The 19,755-nt window shown below is 39.2% G+C and overlaps 1 protein-coding gene across 3 annotated transcripts in view; it reads left to right on the forward strand.

The window, feature by feature from the left end:
- Positions 1-2,256: 2,256 nt before the first annotated feature.
- iffo2b (intermediate filament family orphan 2b) overlaps positions 2,257-19,755 on the forward strand; it is a 37,354-nt gene continuing 19,855 nt past the window's right edge. Inside the window, exon 1 of one of the 3 annotated variants that reach the window (XM_084736733.1) lies at positions 2,257-3,362. In XM_084736733.1, the coding sequence (XP_084592859.1) occupies positions 2,887-3,362 (476 nt within the window). In that variant the 5' untranslated portion in view covers positions 2,257-2,886. The remainder of the gene's footprint in view (positions 3,363-19,755) is intronic. The other 2 variants (XM_084736724.1, XM_084736732.1) reach the window with 2 other exon arrangements.

Below are 19,755 nucleotides of genomic sequence, written 5' to 3' on the forward strand. Positions count from 1 at the left end.
AAAAACGTTTCATCAGTACAGCTTCCTTGTATTTATGAGCAAAGTGACATAAGAATAACATTGGCTGTTATAAAAATCAAGGTAACAATTTGCCTGCATCTTTTTAAGTAATTCCAACTCCTGTATTGTTGAGCAAATCCTATAAGTCTTTTATAGTCAGACAAATCCAATTAGTTCAGTTCAACAAACATGAATTGGCTTTGACCTCCAAAAGTTAAATGAAGTTGAACCAACTTATAACTAAATAAAAAGTTGTGATGAAATTGAGCAGACAAATGATTTCATTTACACTACTGTAATTTCTTCATTGTATTTCCATTGTACTCCAAAATGTCTATGCAAATTTATACCGTAATTTCTTCAAGCATTACTAATTTATTTATTTTAAGTCAAAATAAATTACACATATCACACGTAACACGATTTTTATGATCCAACCATGTGTTATAAAACTTCTCATGTCTAAATGGTTTATTATAACCATTAAAAACAAACAAAAGACAAAAATTATATCCTATTAAAATGATGGATTTTGAAAGGTTGATTCTCTGGACTGGGTCCAGCTCTCCACTCTCTTTGAATGTTAAAGAATATAATGGATACTCAATATTCCCCCAACCTCCCTTCTCTTATGGTGATGCATCTTCTAGCAAAACAAGTCTGGGCAAAATCAGGTTTGTCCTCCGCTTTGAAATGATGTCATAGTTGGAACTCAGTAAATTTACAAGTTCCACAAACTTGTATTTTATTACTGTTAAATGATGAAAAAACAAATTTGTTCAAAATTAAAATATTAATAAGTGAAGACAATGTTCTTTATTTTCATGTTGACCAACCTCTTAAAATAGGTTGTTGACTATGATTTGAAGAAGGGTGAGAAGGAATCCCCCCTTGTTAGCAGGATGACCAAAATGAATCCCCCTTCTTAAGCTGCCATCCCTCTCCATCCCTTAGTGGCAGAGACAGTGCAGGTGCAGAGGGATTGTTTTATTAAATATGTTAATCTCGTCTCTCTGACTCACTGATCCTTCATTTTACGGAGGTTTGTGCAAATTAGGATCTATGGCCCCGACCATGGCTCTGAAATATCAGTAGCCTAACTGTGCTGTGTTTTGATAAATCAATGGTGCTGAAACAGCAGACGCAAGAATATAGAACCAAAGAAGTCATTCAGAAGTCAGTTGGCAAGTTGTTGGTGAATTAAATGAACCAGGTCCATCCCACATTAAAAATGACTGATCAGGCCTACATGTAACAAACATAATTTCTTTACCTCGGAAACCTATTTATTTAAAGTGTTATTTCCTAACCACTAACCTGCTACTAGTCAAGCAATTAATGAATAACTTCTTTGGTTCTATATTCTTTAAGATGAAACGAACAGGAGGGGACTCTTAAAGATGTGTCTGCTGCTTCAGCACTATGGACAGCACCGTCCATAAGATGAAGGATCAATGAGTCAGAGAGATGAGATGAACATATTTAATAAAACAGTCCCTCTGCACCTGCACTGTCTCTGTCACTAAGGGATGGAGAGAGATGGCAACTTAAGAAGGGGGATTCATTTCTGTCATCCTGATAACATGAGGTATTCCTTGTCACCCCTCCTTAAAACACAGTCAGTAACCTATTTCAAGAGGTTGGTCAACATGAAAATAAAGAACATTGTCGTCACTTATTAATATTTTAGTTTTGAACAAATATGTTTTTTCATCATTTAACAGTAGTAAAATACTAAGTTTGTGGAACTTGTAAATTTACTTTCAATTGTGACATCATTTCAAAGCTGAGGACAAACCTGATTTTGCCCAGACTTGTTTTGCTAGAAGACGCATCACCACAAGAGAAAGGAGGGGGGAAAATATTGAGTATCCATTTTATATCTATCCATTTATCTAGCTAGCTACTTACAGTAAATTGAAAATATAATACATGACAAGTCATATAATGGAGCAAAATACACTATGATTAAATAGAAAAGTAGGCCATAATATTGTAAGTTCCTGTATGTTGGATTATTACTGGAGTGAAAGGTGGTCAGTGATGCGTTTTTATTTTGAGAGCTTTTATTTTGTTGTCGGCCAGCAGAAGATGCAGGCCATCAACAAGTTAAACCTCTTAAAACAATATGCCTGAATAACAAGTCTAAACCAAAATTAATTGAAAATACATTATAGTCTCCTATTAATTAAGCTCATGCTCATGCCTTCAGACTGATGTGATCCCTGTCTGATAGCTGTCGGTGTGGAGGTAAAGGGGGAGGGACGTGGGAGGGGCCGGTGAGGGTGATAGTGCCTAGTTTAGCACTTTGCAACATGATCCGCGCACAGCAGAGAGACAGAGAGGCCGGGGCTCTGCGGTCCCGCATCCTGCCACCATCCCACCGCCGCACCGCATGGACACTGACTGGATAGAGACACGGTGAACCGGGGAATGACAAGGAAAGAAGGTGGACCGTCTCACTCCGGCTATCGGCAGCTCCTGACAAAGCAAAGACAAACACAGACATGAGGAGGGTGACGGGAAGTACTGCTGCTGCTGCTTCTGCTGCTGCTGCTGCTGCTGCTGGTGCCTATTGCGGTGTGCTGCGTCAAACCTCTCGCTCCTGGGGAAGATAATGCCCTCGGTGCCTTTTAAAGGACTTTCTGGGTTTGTTGTTTCTCCGTGCTGCTGCAGGGGTCCACGGTGTGAGTGTTTTTGGGGGGTAAACATCCAGAAAGGACAGTGATGGTCACTCAGTCACTCTCAGCAGCATCTGCATTGTGAGGAGAAACTCGTCCTGTGGGATTAAAAGGAATATGCAGAGATAAAAACAACACTTTTTTTTTGTTGTTGTTGCGTCCAAACCAGACAGAGCCATAGTTGGATTATCGGGTGTTTGCCGTCATGAACTCGCTGTTTTTCTCCGATTCACCGCCCGGTCCCGTCTGCAATGTCCCCGCCGGGTCGGGCGCGGTGACCAGCGCCCTGCGAAACGACCTGGGCTCCAACATCCATGTGCTGAAAACCCTCAACCTGAGATTCCGCTGCTTCCTCGCCAAAGTCCACGAACTGGAGAGGAGGAACAAGCTGCTGGAGAGCCAGCTGCAGCAGGCGCTGCAGAAAGCGCAGTACCGACACCTCTACGCCCGAGAAGTTGCGGTGCAGACGGACGGTCCCGAGTCGAGGCTGCCGGGCACCATCTGGAGTTTCACCCACATCCGGAGGCAAGGGGAGCGCTTCGAGACCGTGCACGGGCCCGGGGTGACGTGGACGCACCCGGACGGAGTCGGGGTCCAGATCGACACCATCACCCCGGAGCTGAGGGCTCTGTATAACGTGCTTGCCAAAGTCAAGAGGGAGAGAGACGAGTACAGGAAAAAGTGAGTAAACATGACTGATGCACTGATGTCTGTTTGTGCTGTTGACAGTTCTTCCATAAATCTGCTCATTTATAGCATGTTTCCATTACTAATATAGTCTACATAGTAAGCACGGTCATTTTTATGCGTGAATTTGTGGGTGAATGCTGGATGATGGTGCTAAACTGCATTGCTGGTTTTAAAGGTTTAAAGATTTCAGTAAAGTCTGAATGGAGTTTGTGGCTTAAAGTATGAATAAGCAGATAAAAGCTAAAAAGAGAATAGCTGAAAAAGTGTTAAAGGAATGCCAAGATGCAAAATATAGAGTATGCTAGGAGCTAAACTGCATTGCCTCAGTCATGGTAGGTAGTTAAACTTCATACCTGGCTTTAAGAAGCTGAATATACCAAAATGCATAAAAGATGTGAAAGATTTTTCGAATACACAAGTCATTTTATGTCTGTGTATATCCTAATGTGTTTTGACAGGTAATCATTTGCAGGGAAATAGCAAGGACATACAGAAGACCATTTTTGAAGAAACTGCAAAGTGAATGCTGGATGTTGAAAAGCTGGAAAACATGTGGAATGTTTTAAGGTTTCAAGTTTCTGGCTTAAAGTGTGAATAAGTAAAAGGTGAAAAGAGAATAGCTGTTAATGTGAGAAGGAGATGAAGGATGCAAAATTTAGTGTAAGCTGAATGCTAAACTGCACAGCTGCCATTAAATAAGTAATTCCAATATTGTATGAAAGATGTAGAATATTTTTAAGTCTGTTGAACAGCTGATGCAAAACTGAATTTCTGGCTTGGAAAATACCTAATATGTATGAAAGATTGTAGTGGAACAATTTAGAGCCAGTCTCCATATAGTACAACCATAATTCTTATACCTGGATACATCCTAATATATTCACACCGCAATTTCTTTGTCTTAAAGTATGAATGAGTAAATGAAAGTTGAAAAGAGAATAGCTATAAAATGGTAAAGGGATGAAGCATGCAAACTATAATGTAAGCTGAGAGCTAACTTACATTGCTTCAATAATGACTGGGGGCTAAATTGCACAGCTGGCTTTAAAAGTGGAATAATACCAATATTGTATGAAAGAGGTGGAATATTTTGAGGTTTGTTGAACAACTGATGTGAAACTGAATTGCTGGCTTGAAAAGCTGAAAAATAACTGAACTTTATGAAAGATGTGGAATGTAATATTGGAAAGACTTACAGAAAATCTCATCTGTAACAGGAGACTTTGGTCAGTCACAGGTCAGTAAGATAGTTGATTGTTTGAGTCTCATCCCCAAAACATCTGTATTCGATGACCTGGGAATGAGACTCAACAATCAACTATTTTTCCCAAGAATCACTTACTCAATCTTTAAAGCCCCTGTGGGGGCTTTTACGGGAATATTCAGGAGATTTCTCCTCAAGCTTACATCATAATCCAGACTGCAGTCACAAGTTCAAGGGTGAACTCATTCGATGTAGATGCGGCGCTTAATAAGTGGATAAGTTGATTCATTAAATAAAGACACATAATCAATATTGCTCTTAAAGACAGACTTGTTTTAGTCATGTTAAATTGGCCGCATTAGATCTGAAAAGATAAGGTGATAGAAAATTATCATCAGCTATTTCAGTAATCTAGTAAATGCTTAAATCATTTTTTACAACAAAAATGCCAAACATTCTCAGGCTCCAGGTACTTTAATGTGATGATTGACAGCTTTTCTAGTTTGATATTATTGTAAATTGAAAATATTTGGGTTTTGCAGTTGCATTTTAAGACGTCACTTTTGGCTCAGGAAAACAGTGGTAGGAATTTTTCAGTTTTGGACATTTTATAGAACAAACAACTATGTAATCAGTCAAGAAAATGATCTCTGGTTTGGTTGAGGGATCTGAGTGATGTGTTTTCATCTACCCTATCACGTGTGACTTCTAACCTATGTGTGTGACTTTTTTAGTCCCGTGCGAGTGTAGTTCACAAAATGTCACCATATGTTCATCTGACAGTATAGTGGAGAGATTTCGCAGTGATCGAGTTACACTTGAGGTAGTATTTCACATGAAAGGACATGAGAGCAGAGGGGGCGCTCAGCGTTTTAGTCTCACAAAGACCATTATTCTGTTTTTCACACGCTTCTGAGGAAATTCCTTCGCATGTCTCAGGCTCCACCAATTGTTCCTCTTCTTTAGTCACTATTAATTGTGTTTCCTGGAGGACTCACTGCAGCGTCCCCAGCTGACCTACGTCACTCTTGGCCGGCTTGGCTGGCTACCGGAGGGGGAGACATGCCAAGCAGCCGCCTGCTTCTGTTTGCTGCTATGATTCAAGCAGAGAGGCATTTTAACAGGCCTCTGTCTGCTCACAGAGGTCTGCTATGACGAACGCCGACTTCCCTGTGAGCCACTGACTCAGTGACACAGAATGTGTGTGCTCTCCCACTCCTCAGGGAAACTGCATATCCTGTCCAGTCATTCTCTGTAACACCAGCATCTCCTTTTTTGTGCATTTCTGGTTGGGAAGATGAACGGCAGTGGCTGGGACAGCAGCCAGAGTGAAAACTGCTGCGGCCGAGGCCCAGAATTTGGGGATCTGTTTACTAAAATGGGAGCTCATGACATTATAAGTCATTGAAACATAGGGCTGGACAATATAATGGTAATATATCGATATCATGATATGAGGTTAGATGTCATCTGAGATTTTGAATATCTTTATATCGTGGTATGACATGAGTGTTTTCTTTTCCTGGCTTTAAAGGCTGATTACAGTGAAGTGATGTTATTTTATGAACTCAGCAGACTGTTCTAGCTGTTATTTGCATGTACCACTTAATCATTATCTCTGCATCACTGATGTTTATGAAAAATCTCATTGCATTAATATTTTTTGAAAGCACCAATAGTATGTATTATCACAATAGCAATAGAGGAGGGGTTCTCAAAGTCTGAGACAGTGGGCCTCCCCTCAAACAAAGCTTGTAAAAAGGCACCACCGCTTAGTTTATGTCTCTTGGATTGTGATTTCTATATATATCTGGTCCCATAGGCACTCAATAATTGAGCCAAGATAGACTAATGTTGCTGTTTTACATAGAAATGGACTGTCCCAAGGCATTTACCTGTTTCTGACTCTGAGAAAGTAGGAAAAACAGTTAAATTCCCCCAAACTACTGTCTGAACTATCTCTTTAACCAAATGACACGCATTTAGACTGTTCTATGTGATTGCCGACTAATGTAATATTGTTTCATTCCCGCTCATTGAGCCTCCCCTGAAACTGTTTTTTTTTTCAATCTTACATATAGGGCTGCAACTACCAATAATCTTCCATCGATTATGTTGTCAGTAATTTTCTTGATGAATCAATTGTTCATGGTGGAAAATGTTGATGTTGCCAAAGCACAAGGTGACATCCTCAAATGTCTCGTTTTGTCCACGACTCAGAGAAGTCCAGTGTACTATAGTAAAGGAGTAAAAAAACAGAAAGTATTCACATTTGAGAAGCTGAAATCAGAGAATTTAGTTACTCTTTTATATAAAATGAACTTGAACAGGTAAAGGATTATCAAAATAGTTGGTGATTAATTCGCTAGTTGTCAACTTATCAATTCATTGATTGATTGTTGCAGCTCTATGTACATACTTAATTAAAGCATTCATTGCCAAAGACAGTTAATTCCAGTTTTTGCACATGCTTAGGTCATGACTGGCTTTTTTAAATTTTATTTTTATTAAAGAAGGAAAGCAGAAGCAATTATAAACAAATTATGTATGAACAAAAAGGCTGTATGCATCAGATTATTTAGTAAACAAAATAAAAAATAAATCACATCTTCATTTTTCTTTGTTTTTTAATAACACTATAAATATCATATTGTGGACTGTTTTTGGTATTGTTACGTACCTAGTTCTGTGTGTTTACAGTTTTCAGTAATGACACGTGTACCAAAGTGTGAAACGTTCTTTTTTTTATTCTTTCTACATGTAGAGAAGTGAGGAGCAAGACACATTTCCAGCCTGTTTTTATTGGCCAATAATCCTGGTAATCAATCTCTTGCCCTGCCTCTCACATTCCTTCTCTGCTCTGAGCTCAATAATTGCATCACTGCTGAGTTCACTGCCCAGTTGTTTTCTCTCTGTCTCCCAGTCTAAATCCTCTTTACTACAGTCACGTTTCAGCATTCAATCCCCGAGCCCCATCCTGCCATGTCTTTTCTCTTCTGGGCTTTTTGTGTTTAGCCATTCCTTCGTCCTTCGCTCCACCCCTCTAACAGCACCCCCTCCACCCCTCCGCTCCCCTCTGTGTCATGCAGACTGCTTTGTAAGGCATCCTCAACTCCAACAGAGGCCCCCCCGCCCTGTGCTCCCCCTCCGCCCCGGTGATTTATTAAAGCTTTACGAATATGGACACATACAAGGAGATGGATGACCAGCTGATCCATTTCTGACTGGGACACTTTCACTTGTACCATGAAGTGCTCGCTTGTTTGCTTTCTATCATTTTACAGAACTCCTCTTGCTGATCAAGAGACTATTTTTTGAGCCTGAGGCAACACAGTGTGATTTGTTTGTCATACTTTTTTTTTTTGGAACACTCACTGATGCAACTTTATTGTGAAGATAGTTCAAAGGCTGCTTGAAAAGGCTCAAATATAATAGAAATAATATTTGCCAGGACAAGAGAGATGTACAGTATGGGCCTATAAATGCAAAAAAAAAAAACATGAGCCAGGATAGAAACTGTGCTCCTAAGACAAATACCATGACATTACATAATGAATCTAAAAATGTTTTTTACTTCTTGAACTGATTTCATCTTTAAATATCCCCTTCAGTTGCTTTAATGTAAAACAATTTGAGCTGCAACAATCAGTCTATTAATTGATTGGCTGATCAAAAGAAAGCTTCAAAGCTGTCAGTGTGTGATGGTGTTTGAAAGTTAAATAGAACCCAGGTTTTGAATTCATTTCAATCTAAAATTCCTTCTTAGCAACAATATATGAGTGTCATCTGAGAAAAGACTTGTATACCAACTTTTCATAACATCTCTCTTCAGGTAAAAGTCTTTTTGTAGCCTCATGAATCGTATTAAAAGTGAAAAAGGGGCAATTAGACAAAGACACGGATTCAGATTGAATTGTATGGTCACACAATTGTAGACATAAGGCCCTAGTGTCCTGAGATTTCCTCATCCATCTACAGTTATTAGCCGTGGTTCTCAGCAGAAAAGCTATTTGCTCGAAAGAAAAAACTTAATTAACCTTAATTATATTTCCAAATCAGCAGCTCTCCATTGTGCAAACTTCTTTTGGTAGAGAACAGCCGTGTTCTTTCACAGTTATTGGATGTATTTGTGGATCTGGAAAAGCTTCTTAACTGATTTAGTCCACATTCTTAAATTTATCTGATTGTTCGCTGTCGGGACACTGTTGTGTTTTGTGTCAACACAAATGTGCATGATCACACACACACACACAGCCCCCTTCTCTGTCTCACACACACTCACCACATACAGTGTATGCAGCACATACACATACTGTTGTCCAAGGACAGGCTTCATAAATCATACCAGCAGCCTATATGAACGTCCACTTAGTGCCCTAGTGTCTGGACTGCAGGGTTACATACCTCTCACACTGATGAACGACTGTGCAAAGGAGGATGGGCAAGGTCATTGCCAGTGCCCTCATTCACGCCGTTTTCATCCCTCTGTCTTGCATCACTGTGAAATGTATAACTTTCGTGTCAGTGGGTCTCTGCCAGTAATTGCCACCAGCATGCAATAGTCCTTAAACGGCCATGAAAACAGTGGCCGACGTTGACAAATGTATTTGATAGTGGACAACACACTGTAAATCAGCCAAGAATAGAAACTGTGTCTAGCTGCTTATGATGGCCAGCTTTATGTGACCAAGAATGCAAAGTGTACATTTGTTTAGAATTTACATGTTCATGCATAGATATTGCAGACAGCTATATCCATTATGCAGATTACTGCACGGACAGAGAGATAGGGACTAAAAGACAGCAGTTATACTTGTGCTAACATGCTAATACACTGCCAGAGAGCTGTATTAATAAAGATAAGGGCAGTTCTTTGGTTATTCCAAAGAAGAGAGCACAGTGTTCTATTGATATGACTGTAGTTTAGCTGAATTACTGTGGAACAGAGGTGCAATAGAGGCGGAAAGAAAGAGATGCAGAAAGGAGGATCTCTGTAAGATGTAATGCTAGGGGAGATCATGCAATAGGTTGTGTGTGTGTGTGTGCGTGTGTGTGTGTGTGTGTGTGTGTGTGTGTGTGTGTGTGTGTGTGTGTGTGTGTGTGTGCAACAGGTCTGGAGCTCGTCTGCAGTTAACTTTGAATGCTGCTGAACCCATCATTTTTTTATTCACATTTATGACTGTATACTCAAGGACCTCTCGTGGTTGTGGTGATTCACAGTATTTGAAAAACCTTGAAAAACCTATTTTATTGATTGCTCTTTTTTACGCCAACTCTTGACTCCTCACTCCTTTTAACCTGTTGGTTGGGGCCACAAGTCATCAACAATTGCTAGGCTAAAAACAAGGCTTACCTGACACTTTTTTGTGGCTCCAAAACTGACATCTATGATCTCAAACCAAAGCATACTGCATATGTTCCATTAAAATTAGGCGCAATATGAGATGAATAAATCCCTGTTTTGTTAGGTTTGCCACCATCTCTGCTATTCATCTGCACAGTCACCATATTGGAACTTCATGACGAAATCGACTGTGAATTTCTTAATTATTTACCGACTTACATGAAGTTTGGTTTGTTATAAAAGTGAAAAATTAAGCATGGTAGTGGTTACTGGTCGGAATTATAATTACGAGCACTGAGGGTGATCTAAATCAGCTCTACACCAAAACGTTAACCCTCTGAATAGCTACAACTTCCACTGGGACACGGCGGCTCTCATCTGTGAATTGGCAACATAAAGGGCAAATTATTTAGAATTTCACCTTTTGTGAGTTTCTCCAAAAATGTAGTTTCCTATATCTATTATATTGTTGTAAAGCCATCTGGTTGCTTTAAATGTTCAAAATAAATAACAATGTTCTAAATATTTAAACTGAGAAGTTTCACCCTGGTTATTGATTTTTTTTATTAAGTTAACAGTTTGGTGAGCCCAGGATGATGGGTTACAATATAATGACACTAATCTGTGCATCCTAAAGAAAACTGAGACTAAACTAAACAAAAACAATTCATTGAATCTCCACTGGTTGCATCTGGCAGTTGTGGTGGCATTGCATTGGTGCTTCACCACCTGTTGCTTGGCAAAGACCTTTACTCTACTGACTGAACTCTTCTGGTTTATAATATTGCACCATTTTTAAGGATCAGTGCTTCCTGCAGTGTTTTAGACCTGGACACATTGGCTACATGCTGTGTCCCGGTTCGGACTTGAACCAGAGCTCCCCGGTCATTGCTGTGGTGTCTCCTAATTGGTTGTTTATCCCTTCAGTGAACAGAGGCCAAACAACTGTCCTGCTGGATGACAGTGTGGGTGATACAGTACATATAGTGAACCAGAACAGTCTCCGGGCCTCCTGGGCATGTTCCTCCTGCATGAATAATTCACACACAGCTGAATTTAGCTGTGTGGATCAATGCAATGAGAATTCACTGAAGACACTTTTCCGAGGCTTTGATCTTTTCTTCCTGTGCTTAACTGAGGTGAAAGGCAGAGTCGAGCATCTCTTTGTAAAGTAGGATTCGGGGTTGTCGTAATAAAGAAGTGACTAATTACAGGAAGAGGTATGCTGCGATTCCACAGCTGAAAGCCGCATTGTGTTTCAAATGTCATATTTCTCCAAGAAGAGCAACGCCAATGAGCTCTTCAGCCTCTCCCCCCGTCTGTCTCTGGTGCTGACCTGCCCTGCGTATAATCCAGGCCGTCTATTCATTAGAGGGATTTTCTTTAAGCCGTCACCTAGCACCGAGTCTCCAACCTCCAGCCAGCCCTGCACCACGTCCTGGCACGCAGCCGCTGCTCTGAACTGGGGCCTCTCAGAAGTGGAAGACTCCCTGCTGCTGAGATACAGCAAGAGAGAAGAGACAGAGCTCAGTTCACTAAAACCACTGAGCTCCAGATTAGAGTCTATATTGTTCCTCTCTTACTCGCTCTTCCTGTCTGCGTTGCGTGCTTCGCTCACAACATGTTTTTTGAACTTGCAGGCTTTAGTATTATTGTAGGTCTTCTTTATCCTCAAGACAAAGTTCATTGTCAAGTTTATTTTATGCATTTCATCATCTTTACAAACATGGATTCTCCTCAGTGGAGGCGTTTAACCGTAGGATGTTCATGATGATCCAGAAACACATCAATGAGCCTGTTACAATGCGTGACATGTTACAATGAACATGTAAACTATGGTTTATTTTGAACAAATCCCACATGCTGCTGTAAAGAGCAGTGGTTATCAGCCTATGGGATAAGAAAGAGTATTAGGGCGATGCATAAGGAGAAAGAAATTAGAATTTATTCAGCATTTTGAAAATAAAGCCAATATGTTGAGGATTAAGTTGAAATTATGTTGAAATTTATGTTAAATCTTCCTCTTCTCTTTTTTTCTTCCTTTAATGTGGCCCTAATACTCTATTGTCGTGTCAGAACCGTCCAGTGGGTCACAAGATAAATCTGGGGCATCCTGAGATGAAAGTTAGGAGAGGAGAAAAGAAGCTCACACTCTGCTTTTAAACACTTAAAATACCTTTATTGTCACAGCGTGGTCATGTTAGACCTTAAAACAAACTCTGACAGGTTCCTCCATCAGGCCTTCGTCAGGCAGTGATGTCAATAAAATTTCCATGAATTGTTTAGCTCTGAAAATTACTCTAACCTGAGTCTACACATTTGCATCAGCAAAACATGAAAAAGAGAAGAAAACAATGTAATCTGGGTGATACCATGATGTGTGTGTTTCCTCTTCTGCTTCTCTGTGCCTTTGTTCCCTCCGTGCTTGTGCGTGGAGCTGCTGTGCGGTGCAGATGTGCTTGATTATTCATGGGTATCGATACAGCTGAGAGCAGTGGCGCGTTGCCATATTTAAAAGTGCAGGAATGCACCTGTCTTTTTGTGAGCGCTGACTGCAGAGAGAGAGTGAACGGTACTGTAGGTTTGGTCGGTATGCTACTTCGCAAAAGCTGTTGTGGCCTGAAGCAAAGCAGGAGACAAACAGTTTGTTAGATTGAATAAATCCCACTACTAAATCCGTAATCATCAGACCTAATCCTTATTTACCCCTAATAATTTAACTTGGATGTATTTTCTTTTATGTGCCGACCTGCTCAGTTTCAAAAGCTATTACACCTTTTCCAAAGGCCTGCATGTGCTGACACAGCAGCCTGACTTAATAACATCTATATTTCAGAAGCTTGTTATTCCTGAGAAAATGTTTTTTTTTTAAAGCACCTTAGAAAACAAACCCACGCACGCCCCTGAGCAGTATATAATGTCCTACATGTGCCAGAGAGAGAGAGAGTGTGCAAGAGTCTTGACAGGGAGTTAAATCTGTCTCTGCGCTCTTGCATGCTTGACCTTAAAGAAGACCAGGTGTGTCTCCTCCGAGCTCCATGGAAAAGAATCGAGAGATAAAGTGCTTTAACTTTGTCTGTAAGCATTTTCATTATGGTTCACACAGCAGCATTAAAGGTTATCATGTTCAAGGCACAATTTTTGATCTCTACGTAAACGGTATAGTGCAAGAACACTGGATTTAACTTAGAGGTTTGTTTGTATCAGTAATGTTTAAATACAAAAATGAGGATCATTTGAAAACCAGATAGAAACAAAAACAGATGTATATTTCATCAATATCTCAAAAATAGAATTAAAATTATGCCTGTAGCTCATATTAGATATTAGAGCCCGACCAATACATCGGCCCAAAATTTGCCAGTCACAGCCAAAAGGTTTATATGTTGTGTGATATGTGCCAAAATATTGATATTTTATTACTCCCTTATATTGGCTTTGGCCCCAAGTATCCAGTATTGGTTGGGCCCAAATTGATATAGCTAATGATTTAAAAATTGGGTCTTTAATACTGTTGTTGTACTGCTGGTTTTCAGTGTTCACATCACACATACTTCATCTTTACTGAATGTGCCAATATCTTTTTTCCATCTCCACATTCTTCAAAGCTTAAATCTAGAAGAAAATAAAAGAAATACAGCACATCGGGGGGTCTCAAAATCAAGTTACTTGGAAGTTGCTGGCAAGATTGGCTTGGTGGGAGACGGCAGGGGAAAAAATGTGTTGTTTTCTTTAAAATGATAATAAACTGGATGCTCAGCAACTTGTCATTCTGCCAGTCCCTCTCCTCCCTCCTGTACTCTGCATACATGATGTTTTCCTTGAGAACAGGAACTTTTCCTCATGGCACAGAGAGTTATCAGTCTCATTAAAGTCCATCTTTTGATAAATTACTGTCAGGAATTTAACTGGTTAAAAAAATTAGCTGACAGTTTGTTTCATGCGCCAGTTCTCTGGAACTCACAGGTTTTCTCACCGTTTGGTTTGGTCTGTCTTGTTAGTCAAGAGATAACAGTAATTGCAGCACAACATGACAGTGTTTATTTTGGTGGAGCCAGATTTGTTGAATATTGACAGGCAGACAAGAGCAGCTGTTTAGAGCAAATCTTTTTTTTTTTTTTTTTTTAATTGTGTTCCTTTCACTTGTTTGTGCTTCATACATTAATGTTTCACTTACCTAATGTGCCATTAGAATTTTTAAAATAAAACTTCAACTGAGAAAAAGATCTGTGCTTTGCATCTTTTCAATTATTGATGATCAATTTATTTTTGATTGTTAAACACGTGTAACAATCAGTTAAGGAAAATGCACAAAATTTACTACCCTAATTAAATAGTTTTATTGTTTTTTTTAAATGACAGAATTTCCCAGAGTCCCAGTTGCTGTCTTTCAGGTGTCTTATTTTGTCCAATTGACACTCCAACACCCAAAGAAATTCACATTCATTGAAGACTAAGAAAAGCAGTATATATCTCTAAAAACTACAAAACGACAATCAATACGAGAGCAATTAATAGACTAATTTATATAATAATAATATAATAAGCTAGTCACTGCAACTTAAATTTTTGGCCTTTCATAAAATTAAAGGATTAGTCTTAAATAAAAGACTGAAGTGGTTGTGGTTCGTCTGATAACCTCGGGGTTGGTGGTTTGATCTTTGATCTTGAGCCAGACAGTTAACCCTGAAGGTTATTTCAGTGCTGTGCACCATTACCAGTATCATGAGTGTGTGTGAATGGTTGAATATGAGCCACCTTATGAAGTTGGATGAAAGTTCAAGTGTCAAAACCCAAAAAGGAAAAACAACAATAAACATGCAGGGGATGTTATGTAACCGTCTTGTGGGCTGGATCTGGTCCCCAGGCCGGGAGTTTCACTCCTCTGTTTGTGTTTAATTGAAGTGTAATTGTGGTCAAAAAGCCAGATTTCTTGTGAATAGAACAGTCGCAGATTGGTGTTCACTCCTGGGGTTCATCCTGCAGGTGTGTGTACCCAGTGGTTCAAAAGACATTTGTCTAGTGGTGATGTCTCATAGCTCTATTATGCCTCACATGATTTGACAGCACACACCCTGGCCAGCGAGGATTTGTGCCAAACTTGAACATCCTCATCTTCTTTTCTTCTTTAATGGGATGTGGCTCCGAGTGCAGCTCCACCCGAACATGGCCCAGGCATGTAGGCTGTTGTTTGCTCTCTCGTACTCATGCACTTACAAGAAATCTCACAAATCCAGGTCATTTGTCACCCAGAACATCCAACTGAAAGCCCTTTATCAAAGGATTGATAAGTAGTCTGACCTTCTGTAGTGTTTATATAGCTAATGCCTTTACAGTTTTTGTGCAGTTGAATGTCTTGTGCTTGTACTGTAGTAAATAGAAAGGGGCCTAAAGCTATTATGACAGCACTATAATGTGAACTGCAGGAAATGAAATCAGTGGGAAAATACAAACTTAACAGCACGGTAGTTTGCTTTGCAGGATGTGGGGTGGGGTCAGTTTGCAGTGAGGGGCTGAACACGAAGACTGCAGGGAAAACTGATTTTCTGTCACAACGCTCCGTCACCCCCTCTGCTGCAGACTGCATTAATAAGCAATAGATTCATTCTTGTTCCTGTGCGTCAATGTCATTTTTCTTTGTTCTCGTCAAGACACAGTCAATGGACTAAAAAGCAACAAAGCATATAAAAAGTCAATATAGTGGTCTATGTGATAAGATCTCACTTTCCGGGAGCTTAATGCAGTAATTCTTAAAGGGATGGTTTTGATTTTTGATGAGGGTTCTTAAAAAAGGCTCATATAAAAAATCAATATCAGTTCAAGTGTATATAAGGCCTGGATGGTATAGCTGAAAACTCTATAATGATAGTGAATTTTCATATTGAAAATTATCGATTATGTAATTCATGACTGACAACATGTAGTGGAAGTGGCTCAAGTGATAAAATACATTTGTTGTATTGCTGGTCTTGGTTGGTAAAATATTCCTGCAGGATTCCTGTGATAGTTGTCCATCCACATCCCTTTCTTCATCTACGCTTTTCATCTCCACCTTTCAACACGAAAGAAGAGCTGTTCTACTCTGACCTCCCTCCAGATGTCCGAGGCCCTCGACCTCTAATAGTTGTTGTCCAACTTAAAAAATCCAAAAAACTGCCACACTGATGAGCTGACCTGTAGTTTTTGTAACCAAAAATGTCTCCCTTTAAAGCACCCAGGCTCCTTTGGCAAAAACAATCATTTTACCTGCAGAGTTTCTGGTCTACATGAGGTGGCTTTGGAGAGAATGATATTTGGCTGATAAAATGATGGTGTCCTGTCAGAAAGGGCTGTTTGACAGCAAAGTAAAGCATTGAAAATATTCAAAATATATTGTACACTTAACAACACCTTTTTTTAGGTGGCTAAAATACATTTTGTTGCTGACTTTGTCCCCAGTAGTACATTGCTCAGCTTCCTATAAGATACTCATGCTGTTTCTTCAAACTGGGGTCATGCTGACAGCCATCTACTGTAGGTAATACACTGACTATGGATAAGTAAGTCATGCTTGAAAAAAAGTGAGCTATCCCTTTAAGGTAGCAGGAAACTCCTGTTTCTGTGCTCTTTTGACATTTAACTGTCAGCCATTATAAACAAAAACAAACCATTAAGTTTGGGTTGGTTTCACCGCTGCACCACCTTTGCATGTCTCGACATCAATCATTAATGATTTGAGAAATATCTGCCAGTATAAACACACAAGCTTCTCTGAAAGCAATTATCCATTTTTTTTCTCAGGTTGCTCAGCTCATACCTATTAGTTTGAACCTGATGGTAATTACGCGTGAACACCTATGTACTTGTCTCCAATCTGAAGAAGTAACTCACAGCGAACCTGACAGCATCCTCCCTCAGGCCAGAGAAAACAGGGCTTGGACCGGCTTTAGGAGTTAAGCAATTAGATAATTCTTGTGCGTAGTGCAAACAAGTCAAGCACACACCCATATTGTCAGGAAAAAGTCAGTGTGGCAGAGTTGTGGAGCCGGGTCAGGACAGAGGATTAGACATGTTAGAACACTGGCTCACAATTATCTGTGAGTGAGTCCAACAACAAGAAGGGAGGATCCACTGGTGTGGCACCAAACCCACTATTCAGGTAGATGCTTTGATGTCTGTAAATTAGCCCGTTATAGTTTCACCTTGTTCCAAAAAACATCAGGAACATCATTTGTGTCCAGGCTGTATTTCCTTTTAATGATGCCTAATCATGCCTTGTTGTGATGCATCTAGTTCATGTTATACAAGATTTCATTCTGCCCAAACTTGCGCCTCAGACCTCATTCAGTGTCGAAATCCATGAAAAAGTTGTTCCATTGAGGGGGATTTAGTTTTAGTCTGCCGGTGATTCATGAAGATCCCCTGACACACATGAAGCTTATAGAAGCTTTATCTCTGTCTGTATAAACATACACTGTTGCAAGAACTTTAATTAAGTGGCAGATGTCTGGTTGAAGCCAGAGAACATTCATCAAACTCACAGATTACATTTCCCTGTGCCTACAACCTCTCATCCTCAGTGTTAATGCTGTTTTATCCAGTCTGTTCCAAACATGCATTATGTCCCAGCCAGGCTGACAAGTGTGCACCAACTGATGTTGTACTGCTAGAACAGCTTGTCTTGTCCTGAGACACTGCATTTAGTTGGGTAAAAAAATATAATTTAATTTACTTGTGCAAATAATTGCAAGATACTATAATAAATCATTGTCAAATCATTGGCCTAAAATATGCCATTATTTGTTTTTTGTAATTTATGAATAGAACATAAGATGAAATTGTGTTACGGTCATTGTGTTGAAATAATTACCAGTTAATGTAAATGTGAGTTAATGTTACAGTAATGCTGTGACTTTGTGAATAATAAAGTTTTACTTCTTTGCATGGCAGTCCATGTTTACCTACATTACAAACAAAAAAACTAATAATAAAAAATAGAAAAAATAATTAGATTTAGTGTATGTAGGCTTTATTCTATAGATACATGCAATGCATACACACAGATATATGTTACTTTCACATACTGTCATACTGGAAACATATAGCCCTCCCATATGCACACATGAAATCAATAAACAAACAGTAGAGCTACAATGATTAGTTGTTTCTCTGATGAGTCAATTGAAAGAAATTTTTTTGCCAACTATTTTGATAATCAATTAATCGTTTCAGTCATTTTTCAAGCAAATATATCAAACATTTGCTGGTTTGCTTAAATGTAAATGTTGCTTTTCTTTGTCTTTTATTATAGTAAATTAAGACTCTGGGTTTTTAGAATAATTTGAAGATGTTGCTATGGGCTCCTGGACATTGTGATGAGCATTTTTCACAATCTTCTGACATTAAATCGATTCATTGTGAAAATAATCTGCAGATTAATCTATACTGAATGGTTAGTCACAGCCCTAATGTACTGAAGATATCTTCTAACATCCATTCATAGATAAATACAGTACACACAGCACAAAATTACAAGCATGAGTTATACAATATTCAATCCTATTTCAGGCAGCATTGTATTGACTTTTACATAAACTTTTTAATAGCATATATTATCAGTTGCATCCACACAGTGGAAACACACATGCATCACAAGTACAGTTTTATTGAGCATGTTCATTAACATAGATAATCATTGTCTATTTATTTTGCCGTTGATAATATTGATGTTGAGCATCGATAGATAACCCTTGAAACATCAAGATGACTTGATTTTATTGCTGGGAGAGCAAAAAAAAACCATATTAGTTTGGTGAGCTGAAGACAAATGGAAAAATTCAACACATCATACACAAATAAGTGATACAATAAATGTTATTAAATATGGTACAGATATGCAAACACAGAATAATAAAGAAAAACAGGTATATATTTATGTGCCGTTTACCTTCATATATTGAATTAGTAACCTTGAGGAACGTTCTCTTCAGCCTCCCAGATTTTGATCAAAGCTCTTTCTGTTTCCTCCCTGAAGGAGGATCTCTAGAAGGGAAAATGCTCAGTTATCTCTAACAACTCTCAAAGCCTCCAGATAAAGGCGAGCTTTGCAGACAAGAGACGGGAGGGAATGACCGGTCATTTAGGATGCAGTCATATTTCATGGTGAAGATGACCTTTTTTGGGCACTGTCATCATAATTCACAACCCGAAGGTCAGTTTAAAACAGTCAGTATTATTGGGTGAGACATTTAAGGTAAACAGTAGGCTGCAAGGAAGAGGCATTTATTATACTTCTATTTCACCTCACTCAAACATGGATTTACTGGGAAGATCAGTGCTAACAGTCAGTTGTCTGAATTTAATTTAATCTAATTTTATACTTTTGTGTCTGTTTTTTGTCCAGCACCCAGTACTCATCGCCTTTGGAGGTGTGTGTTGCTTTTTGAACCTTATATAACCTGTCTGTAAAAACATTGCAAAATAATCAACACAATACAAACACACACAAAATACACATGGAGGCAGACAGCAGATCCTACAAGGTCCCTCCCCAGGTTGCAAGATGAGAGCTGCACTCCAGTGCCTGCTGTATATGCAGAAGAAATACATACAATTGCACATACACATATATATAAATATGCACAGGTATGCCAATGTATGTTTCAGAAAAAGTATCATAAATAATTTTTAATTTCATCTCCACCAGTTCGGTTGAGAAAGAAAGAAGTAAAAGTGAAGTAAAAGTAAAACCAGTATGATTTAGACAGCACGTGAGGGCGAACACAAAGTGTTTTTATTAGCCATGTTTGCAGTTTGGCTCCAGCGAACAATTACAGTCTGACAGTCACTCCGCCACT

Source organism: Lutjanus erythropterus, chromosome 2 (assembly GCF_056507025.1).
Source record: "Lutjanus erythropterus isolate fLutEry1 chromosome 2, fLutEry1.hap2, whole genome shotgun sequence".
Classification (NCBI taxonomy): Eukaryota; Metazoa; Chordata; class Actinopteri; order Lutjaniformes; family Lutjanidae; genus Lutjanus; species Lutjanus erythropterus.